Source organism: Glycine max, chromosome 19, assembly GCF_000004515.6.
Source record: "Glycine max cultivar Williams 82 chromosome 19, Glycine_max_v4.0, whole genome shotgun sequence".
Taxonomy (NCBI): domain Eukaryota; kingdom Viridiplantae; phylum Streptophyta; class Magnoliopsida; order Fabales; family Fabaceae; genus Glycine; species Glycine max.
The window spans coordinates 42,080,092-42,091,174 of NC_038255.2; the positions used below are offsets into that span (position 1 = coordinate 42,080,092).

Sequence of the window (11,083 nt, forward strand, 5' to 3'; positions counted from 1 at the left end):
CTGGAAGTAAACTGATAAGAGAAAAGTAAATTGCAGAATTAAAAGGCTCGACGAGTTCATTCGATCGAATGAACCCTTTAAAAGACAGGAATTCTAAAGTGAAATGAAAAATGCATTGCATTCGAAATGTAAAGTTTACAGAAAACTTAAAATGGTTCACAAACATACATTCTCCTTGAGTACTCGTTTCTCTCTGCGCTGGGTACTTTGAGTATATAAGGATTTGTATAAATGATTTGCGACCTCGAAATCTGACTAACAACTGCTATATATAGATATTTAAAAATAAACCGCCCTAACGGTCGAACATTATCCTAACGCCAAGTGTCCTGCTACGTACACCTTGCATGCACATAACTGCTCCTTAGAACGGTTATCCATATTGCTCGAAGTCGAACTGATTTTATGAAGTCTTGTCAAAAATTACGCTAAGTCCAGAAATTTTGCTGTATTGCCTTCGACTCGACCATACACCCGCTCGACTAGCCCAATGGTTCGAAGTCCTCCTTCTTGTCTTTTCGATTCGAACAGTATCTAACAAAATTCGAATTTAGAGCATATTTTTAGCTCATCAAAAATATGGGCTAACACTTATAGTACAAAAAGATGTTTATAATGTCTAACATATTATGATGCAGTATCATCCAGTTCCCAGTAAGAGTGTATATACAACAACCATACAGATAAAAATACAATATCAGCAAGTAGCCTAATCTTTATTTGCTTGTATGTTTAGGATAGTAATAAACACCTATTTGGTTTCTGTATCTTCTGTTTCCATTTTCATTAAATGTAGAAAATATCAACAAAATTAATATTAGTGGGTTCAAGAGAAAATTTTACATTCAAATTTTCTAAATTGGATTCGAAATGGGAAAAATAAACTTCGTGCCTCTTGCTCTTTGTTGGTTTTATTTCCTCTTGTTGTTGACAAAAATTGAATGGATACAAATTTAAGGAAATTATAATTGAACGTGTTTCCTAAAATCAAATATACCATAAACCAACAGAAGTTATTAACAAATTGAAAATTTTAACATAGACTAAGATGCATAATCCGATCTATACATGTATCATGTATGTCAAAATGATACCAAAACAACCAACAACTTTCTAGTTTTAGATCATACCATCCACACACAAGAACAAATTATGGGATGAAACCAAAAGTTCAAAAAACAAAATGTGCATGCTGATGGGAGACACCAACAAAAATTTTAAAAAATAAAACACTCAAAGCATTAACAAAATTTAAAGGAAATGAGAAACTTCAATGATTCTTTGCTAGTTTACCATATTTTAATATAAACATGATGTCTTACATGGAAAATGTCCTGTAAGCATAATATTTTTAAATGATAAAAATATGTTTTTATTTACTTCATTAATGCCATCGCTAGCTCCACCTACCATGTGACTAAATAAATCAAAGTAAATATCAGTATCAATGGAATTTTATACCGAGTTCACAAAATATAATATATTCATTGTTAGTTTCACTACTAAAAAAATGAGTTTTAACATCGTCCTATTAACATCGGTTATTTGAAAACCGATGTCGTTAAGCACTTACAACATCGGTTTTCAAATAACAGATGTTAATATAATTTTTTAAATTATTTATATATTTTAAAAAAAATCATATATTGCGTTATTAATTATATTTTAATTAAAAAAATATAATAATTAATAAACAATAATAAATTCAAAAGGTAAACATTTAAAAATTAAACTAAATTTTTAAAATGAATTTCGTAATTTTAATTTTATTATTTCATGATTATCATTTAAATATAACACATATTTATATAAATTATTTGATATTAGTTAATTTGAAAAAAAAATTGTTTTTAATAATAGAGTTTAACTTTTATAGAATTTTTATAGAATGTTAGTAAAAATAATTATATAGTAAAAAAATTAAAATTTATTATTAATATATTATTATTTAATTATTATATTTGAAACAAAATGATATTTTTATTATTTTTAAACAAATTTTTCAGAACAAAAATAAAATTATTTTCATGAGACATGGAAATTATGTTTTAAGTCTTTAAATATAGAGTTAATTATAATCCACATGTAATTTATTTTTATTATATTTGTCATTTTTTTATTATTTTTAACTTCATTTGTTAATTATGTGAATTTTTTGTTAATAAATTTTATAAAAAAATTATTTAGGAAAGAAGAAACAAAGAAAAAAAATTATATTTAAATAGTGATGAATATTTTTTGTCAAAAGTTATTTTAATACTCAATTAAATATTTTTTTTTTAGATTTACTTAATAAAACTTTAAATTTTAATTCACGAACTAAGTTTGAAAACATGAATAACATATTTGGTCTGGTAACCACGACACACTCAAATTTAGTATGATTATCATTTATGAAATGATTATCACCGAGTTCTTATCATAAAAAAGTCATCCTTATTCATATTTAATATTGTATTAAAACTTAAATTTAAAATCACTAGTTAAATTAAAACAATCTTATTAATTGATTTATATACTTAGTAGCAAACAAAAATTGTTACAATTTTTTTATAATATCAATTAATTGAAAAATATTTTGATATAATTTTTAATATAATTATTACAGAAATTTACGATACTATAACTTACTGTAAAAAAAGTCATAAAATGTATGCATACATTATTTATTTGATTAAAACGTATTTTTCGTTCTTCTAGTTTTTAAAAACTATAGTTTAGTAAAGGTATATCCTAATAAACATTAACAATTTTAGGACAAAATGAATCATAAGATAAATTCATTTTCTCTCTCGTGTGAGGATGGAAGAAAGTGACTATCATATATATATATATATATATATATATATATATATATATATATATATATATATATATATACACGTCAATCAATTAATGAGTTAAAAAATAATAAAGTAAAAACACAAGATAATGAATCTTAATAATTTTCAGAGTAATTTTTAAAGAATAAAACAAATTATTTAATCACATTTCTCAAAAAATTTGAATGACATAAAGAAAATCTCGTATTGTATTAAGAATACAAATAATAAAATTTAATGATGCTATTTTAATAATGTAAAATAATTTAATTTTATTATTTAACCATAAATTAATATTGATATGATTTCTAAAATAATTTAAAATTCATATACCATATAAAATTATGTACACAGCAAATGCATAGTAAATTTTCTAAATCATAATAGTTTTAGAAAAAGTGTATTAGATAGTACCAACACTCCAAGGTACATCCACGCATCTATATAAACTCCGAGTTCATGATTTTTGTTTTTTTATTATTTAATTTATTGATTTATTGCTAGCTGCGTGAAGTGCACCTAACTAACGGGTTGATATGAATTTTATTAAACTTGGGGAATATACTATTGGGATTTGAAATGTTAAAAATGCTTATTTGATATTTGAAATTAATCATAAAATTGAAATTAGATTTATTAATTTAAATTTATATAGTTGAAACTTGAAAGTCTTTAAAAATCAAAATTATAATTTAATATCACGATTTTATCAATTAATAAAAAAATATTAATTTTAATTATCTAGCTGAAAGTCTTTAAAATCAAAGTTATAATTTAATATCATGATTTATCAAATAATAAAATAATTTTTTCACGTTCTTTCTAATTCTTACTTATGTTTGTTTCAGATTATCAAGAATTGATTTTGAAGAAATATATATTACATTAAAAATTCTTGTAAACATTTTACTAATTTTTAAAAAGTTTTTAAAATTTAAAAAAGGTTATCCTATATTAGGTTCAGTTGGGTCTACGTTAAATAAGACCCGAAACCAATTATAAAAATCATGGTGTCCAATTTTTGTCAAACCAAATTCTTAAATTGGGCCTATACGTCATTTCTCCTGTAAAACCCTAAACCCTCAAATTGGTCCCACAATTACTCCCACAATTACTGCAAGAACTCAGGTGTGTATTCGCTGCTCTCTCACAATTGCCGCCATAGAACAACCTTCTTCAAGCCAACATTCCATATCCAAGAAAAGAAAAACCACCGCTTCCTTCCAGTTACGCTCTTCCGATACGCAGTTTCCCGACACTACCGTCTCGCCGGAAGCTTCCGTCAGTTCTACCGGCACGGTTGTTTCCGGCGATTTTTGCTCCGATCGCTCTTGCTGCAGCTCCAGCCACTTTAAGGACCTCCACTCCGTGCCGTCAGATCTGCAGGTTCGCTCCTCGAAATTCTGAATTATTATTATGAATTGTTAATTTACTTTCGTAATTTTCCGAGTTATAACCTGTCCAAATTTTCCTGTTTAATTTCTTTATATCTATTTATTTATTGATATTCCTCGCCGATTAATGCAGACCAAGGGTTTCCAAACGGTAGAGGACTCAACCAACCGCTACTTCAAACCGTTCAGGTTTTTATTCTACTTATTTTTTGTTCGAGTTCTTTCTCATGTACGCGCACACGATCAATCTTCTAACGAAACGTTGCCACCGAAACACTGCGTATACATACATTTATTTTATTTTATTTTATTTATTTATTTGCTTCGGTTTTGGTTGTTCAGTGAAAGTAGAGTAAATAATGTCATTTGTAGATAGAAAAAAAAAGGTCAATATCCTATTATAATTATAATTTGACATATACGTGATATGGTGCAGTAAAAAAATATACACAATATTTTTTTTTTGGTGCTGATATATATGATGCTGATATATTCTTTAGTTCTTTGAAAAAGTGTGGCACTTGCGTACATATTTACAAAATCTTTTATGGAAGTCTATCCTGTAAAAATCACATCTTGAGTTTTTTATTGCTTAATTAATGTAAAAAGTCACATCTTTAGTTTTCTTTATTTAATAAAATCTATTTGACTTAACTATCAAGCACGATCAACTAGCATGACACATAATTTCTCATTTTAACGAGTGATTTCAAGCAAAATTATCTTCCAAAGATACACGTAGGAAATTTATATTTAACTCTGACGAAAAATAATTTACTTAGAATTACATTAATATTTAAATTATTAGTGAAAATAAACTTCTTTAATTTATTGTTATAACAATTTAAATAAAAAACTTTCTTGCTTGTTAACATGAGATTAAGTAATTTATTGAATATGTTATTTTATTTATCACGAAATAAATATTTTCTTATGAAATAAAATAAGAATTTTTTTCTTCTTCTTAATTTCTTCAAAAGAATGGTCAACCATCAATCTCAGCCAAAGATGTGTGGGATTTTATAGTTCTTGGACACTAATCGAAATATTATGTTAGCCACGTAAGTAAGAGTTTGGGTGCAAACAACACTGTATCATTTCCGCCATATTATCCTTTATTCTTCTTCAAAGTTTGAGTGTAGCATTCATATTGATATCTGTTTTTCGGAATGATGATTGATGTAGGTGTTCATTCAGTTATTTATTTGATTCTTGCTTTCATTTTGGATCGTGTTGCTCATCATCACAGGTACAAATGTTTGTTACCAATGAATATTTTTATTACGTGTTCACTGCCATTAATGACAATTGATATATGCTATATAAATTGTGTTCATGATAAGTGAACCTTAGATTCCCGTTTGATATTGGATGCAATGATTCTTGCGGATAGTTTGCATTAATCATTGTATTTAATCTTGAATTGTCCGTTTGGACAGTTTGGGGAGACTGATATTTTTATGGTAGATTCATGTGTTAAGGTTAAAATTATTTTGTTTAATTTGATGAAATTTCGGTAATGCATTTCTAGTTGTTCTCTGGGTGCATACTTGATTATCGGAAAATTAATTTCACCGATTTCATGTTGTGTACTTGGAGACCAATGCGAAATGCTGCCAAAATTTTGTCAAATTTAACAAAATAGAATTAACCCTGATGTATGAAGCTACCATAAAAGACGGTCTTCCCAAATGGGATAGGGACACACCTATAATAAAAAAGTGAAATTTTCATGCATCGAATAACTTTGAGAGTATGACCGAGTTATTACTTAGATGGATCGAAGTTGGATGAATGAAAGTCGCATCAGCCCAGAATATGAGGAAGGCGTCGAGCAATTCTTACAATTTGCTTCAGAAAGAGGTCAACCGGATGAAGATGGAAAATATTATTGTCCTTGCATCAATTGTTTGAATGGAAGACGACAAATACTGGATGACATACGAGAGCATCTGTTGTGTGATGGAATTAAGAGGAATTATACGACGTGGATATGGCATGGTGAAATGACAGACATGCAGAGTGGGCAACAATCCGAACCGTTTGATGTAGAAATGGGAGATCGCTTGGAGGATATGATTCGTGACCTTGGACAAGAGTCTTTTCAGCAAGCACATGCCCCTATGTATGATACATTACAAACTGATTCAAAGAAACCTTTGTATCCGGGGTGCAAGAATTCGTTGACGCTGTTGTCGGCAGTTTTAAGTCTGGTTAATATCAAAGCCAGATATGGGTGGAGTGACAAAAGCTTTAGTTCACTGCTTCAAGTAGTGCACGACATGCTTCCAGAGGAAAACACATTGCCTAAAAGTTACTATCAAGCAAAGAAAATATTGTGTCCCATGGGTATGGAGTATCAGAAGATTCATGCTTGCCCGAATGATTGCATATTATACAGACATCAATTTCAAGAAATGTCGAAATGCCCTAGGTGTGGGGTATCACGGTACAAACTCAAGGATGATGAGGAGTGTAGTAGTGATGAAAACTCAAACAAGGGCCCCCCAGCGAAGGTGTTGTGGTATCTTCCGATCATTCCAAGGTTTAAGCGTATGTTTGCTAATGGAGACGACGCAAAAGACCTTACATGGCATGCAAATGAGAGAAACTGTGATGGAATGCTTCGTCATCCGGCTGATTCCTTGCAATGGAAGAAGATAGACCGTTTGTATCCGGATTTTGGCAAAGAGGCAAGAAATCTTAGGCTTGGACTAGCCACTGATGGAATGAATCCATATGGCAGTTTAAGCACGCAACACAGTTCGTGGCCAGTTTTGCTAGTGATTTACAATTTGCCTCCTTGGTTGTGTATGAAACGAAAATACATGATGTTGTCTATGATGATAACGGGCCCAAGACAGCCAGGAAATGACATCGATGTTTATCTCAATCCCTTGATTGAAGACCTTACAAAGTTGTGGGACGAAGGAGTTTTAGTGTTTGATGGGTTTCGAAATGAGACATTTAATTTACGTGCAATGCTTTTTTGTACCATTAATAATTTTCCAGCATATGGGAATTTGAGCGGTTACAGTGTTAAAGGCCATCGTGCATGCCCCATCTGTGAAGAAGACACAAGCTACATACAACTGAAACATGGAAGAAAAACAGTTTACACTAGGCATCGACGTTTTCTTAAACCTCATCATCCTTACCGACGATTGAAAAAAGCATTTAATGGAAGTCAAGAGCATGAAAATGCACCGGTACCGTTGACTGGTGACCAGATTTTCCAGCGGGTTCAACACCTAAATACAATATTGGACAGAGTACATTGAAAAAGCTAAACCTGTTGGGCTTCCCGAGTCTCGGCATGACGAAAGAGTAAGAGGTAAGGGTTCAAGAGGACTGCATGTCATCACTCCAAGTGTAGAAGATTTGCAACAAGCTCACTTGTATGTGTTGAATAATAGTAATGAAGTTTTGCCATACATAGTTCGTCATGAAAATTTAGTCAAACAAAGTAATCCAAAAATGTCGAAGAACTCAGTGTTGAAAAAACATAACAAGACTTTCCTAGATTGGTTTAAACACACAATCTTGGCTGATGATAATGCTTCTGAAATGTTGAGAAAGCTAGCAGATGGACCTAAAAGAAATGTTATAACTTGGCAAGGATATGATATAAACAAGTATTCCTTCTATACAAAAGCACAAGACCAAAAAAGTACAATGCAAAACAGTGGGGTTACCCTAAGGGCTGAATCTCAACACTTCGCTAGTGTACATGATGACAATCCTTGTGTAGCTTTCATCCCTTACTTTGGTTTCATTGAAGAAATTTGGGAGCTTAACTATGTCAAATTCACTGTCTGTGTTTTCAAATGTAAGTGGGTTGACAGTAATACCGGTGTGCGGACCGATGATGTGGGATTTACGTTGGTGGATCTTAACAAACTCGCATACCAGAATGATCCTTTCATTATGGCAGAACAAGCGAAACAAGTATTTTATGTCGAAGACCCTTGTGATCAAAGGTGGTCAGTGGTTTTACATGGAAAAACAATAGGTGTCAATGTTGAAGATGATTATTCATACATTGATACTTATGTTAGTCCTTTGTCCACACAATTGTCACCTAATGTCATCGGAGAAGAAACTGACGATGTTCATGCTAATCGTAATGATCACGATGAAGGAGAATTAATTAACATCGTCTAATGTAATTTTTTTTTATTTTGTACTTAATTTCAATTCATTTAATTACATTCATACGCATTTATTTTTTATAACATATTGAATTAATGTTTTTTTTTTCACAGCCAAATGGCTACACAGTCAAACTCTCATCCGCCTCCTCCTCCTTCTACTGGTGTAACATCGCATTCGTCGTCACCACCATTGAAGCGGACTAGAAAGGCCTCACGCCTAAGATTATTGGCGACTAGACTAGTTGGGGCAGAGAGACCCCTTGTCCATGTGGATCCTGTTACTGGCAAAGCAGACGGTCCCCACAGCAAGAAATTTAGAACATATTTAGGGATCGTTGCTCGTGATAAGGTGGATGTCACATACGAAAATTGGAAGCATGTCCCTATTACTCAGAAGGATTTGATATGGGAGGATATTCAGGTATCATGTATTATTTCATGTTCCATATTGTTTGTTAGCCAAATATTTGAATTTAGTATTAATAAAACCTAATTTACTCTTTGTTAGGCTGAATTTGATATCCCTGAAGCATCTGATTTAAGGACAAAAAAGAAAATACTTCAGACTGTGGGGGAGCGGTGGAGACAGTTTAAGTCTGATTTGACGTCGAAATGGGCACTTGCAGCTGACAAGGATAGTGTTGATGACACTGTATGCAAAATGTACGGCATTAGCAAGGAGAAATGGACCCAATTTTGCCAGAGCCGTAGAGACCCTTCATGGGAGGTAACTAATTTGGGATTTTCATTTTTTTAACTTTAAATGAACTTATTATAATACATTGTAATCATGAGTTTCATTAATGTTTCATTTTTACAGAATGTTCGAAAAAAAGCACAAGCTGTCCAAAAACAAAACACTGCCCCTCACGTGATGTCTCGTGGGGGTTATGAATATTTAGAAAAAAAGTTGATGGATGAGAAGAGAAAGAAAAAACTAGAGGAAGCAACTCAATCCGGAAGCACTGACACCGTCATTGATCCTCCATCTCCCATCAAACGACACGTGAAGTGGAAGCTAGCCCGCACCAAGAAAACTGGTGACATGACATCTGAAGCAGCAAAGGAAATTGCTGACAAGATTGTAAGTCACTTTCAATTCATAATTGTAATTATTTTTTTTATTGTGTGATTAAGTATAGAATAAATGTGTTCTTCACAGGATGCGCTTGAGGAGCAGGCCTCACAGGGTTCCTTTGTTACCCATGGATGTTATGATATACTGACTGCTGCCATTGGGCGACCAGAACACCCTGGTCGTGTGCGTGCTGTAGGAGCCGGTATAACCATCAAACAATACTTTGGATCAGCTTCAAGGACCTCCTCCATTGCTCCCGAATACCTGCAACAGTTGACGCAACAAATCAAGGACCAACTAGAGGATTCAATCACAGAAAAAGTCACTCGACGGCTAATGTTATCCCTCAGCCAAATGCAATCACAGGGACTCGCACTGCCTCCTGAACCTGATGTTGGTCCTTCAGCTGCTCGTGTCAGCACAAAGGAGAGTTGTGTTGATCCCTCAGGGAACGATCTAGACACCGGTGACTCATACAAATGTGGGTTGTATATTGAAGAATATCTTTCTCGCCTGGTTGCCCTGGGAAGAGTTTATGAGGGATCTACAACAATTCACAACATTCCTTTGCTGCATGATCAAGTTAAGGTTGGTGTTGAGGAGATTAGAGATGTAGATGCTCCCATTCCTGTACCCACTAAAGAGGTTAAGGTCGTGGGACAGGCTCTTAACACATTCCTTGCTTGGCCGACACATCTAGTCAAGCGTTTATCAGAACAGGTATTTTAGTGTCATTAAATGCTTATTTTTCCAATTAAAATGTTTACTGTGATTAAATTATGTCAATTAATTATGTTGGATAAACAGGGAGCTGTGAGACCCGCGAAACCTGCAGATAGGCCGGATGATGAGGTCGATGATCCGCTATATCTAATGACATTGACCATTCCACAACTTTTTCTGAAGCCATTGCAGGTTATGTGGGATACTACCTTGTTTGGCCTATTTAATGAAAACTTTCCCTTGTACATAAAGCATGAAGATCTGTCTGAAATTGCACATGGTGGTCAATGTCTCAGCATATCTGTTATACAGTTGTGGATTCTGTAAGTCAATTTAGATTATTGTTAGTTACCTAATTTATTGTTTTACCTTCATGCATAATTTACTTTGTGTTAACAATAATAGGCATATGACTGAGACAAGTATGCGAGCTGGGAATATCGATGTGTATGGATTCCTCGAGCCACAGTCTATCCAGAGATCTGGCCAATCACAATTTGAATCAGAAAATTACATTAAGAACTGGATGCAAAATTCAAAACGAGATGTGTACCTAGGAGCCTACTTGAATGGGTAACTTAAACTCAACAAATGAATTTAAATAATGTATAATAGTATAATAACATATATTGGTCTCCACTGCAGTGCACATTGGCAAATGGTCGTCATTTTGCCTAAGGAAAATGTTGTCATTTGGTTTTGTTCGTTGCATAATAAGCCAGACAACTACCTCAAAGGCATAATTAATAGGTCAGTGTTGTTTTTTAATATATTTGCATTAGCATTAGTCAGGTAAATCAAAATTTTAAATGTACAATAAGAATCTATGTTTGTATTCAATAGTGCTTTGAAAGGACTTGACGATACTCAACAAAGTAAATCCAAGACTCCTGCTAGGTGGATTGTTGTTAA

The 11,083-nt window shown here is 32.5% G+C and overlaps 2 protein-coding genes across 2 annotated transcripts; both read left to right on the plus strand.

Moving 5' to 3' along the window:
* The first annotated feature begins 2,333 nt into the window (after positions 1 to 2,333).
* LOC121174191 (uncharacterized) lies at positions 2,334 to 8,301 on the plus strand. The gene is made up of 6 exons (XM_041012905.1): positions 2,334 to 2,354; positions 3,951 to 4,208; positions 4,350 to 4,405; positions 5,402 to 5,465; positions 8,051 to 8,164; positions 8,275 to 8,301. Exons 1-6 carry the CDS (start codon positions 2,334 to 2,336, stop codon positions 8,299 to 8,301), a joined length of 540 nt encoding a protein of 179 aa, XP_040868839.1.
* LOC100802717 (uncharacterized) lies at positions 7,932 to 10,672 on the plus strand. Its single transcript, XM_041012906.1, has 8 exons — positions 7,932 to 8,381; positions 8,482 to 8,791; positions 8,879 to 9,097; positions 9,191 to 9,454; positions 9,533 to 10,168; positions 10,256 to 10,494; positions 10,577 to 10,616; positions 10,652 to 10,672. Exons 2-8 carry the CDS (start codon positions 8,486 to 8,488, stop codon positions 10,670 to 10,672), a joined length of 1,725 nt encoding a protein of 574 aa, XP_040868840.1. The 5' UTR covers positions 7,932 to 8,381; positions 8,482 to 8,485.
* The last annotated feature ends 411 nt before the right edge of the window (positions 10,673 to 11,083 follow it).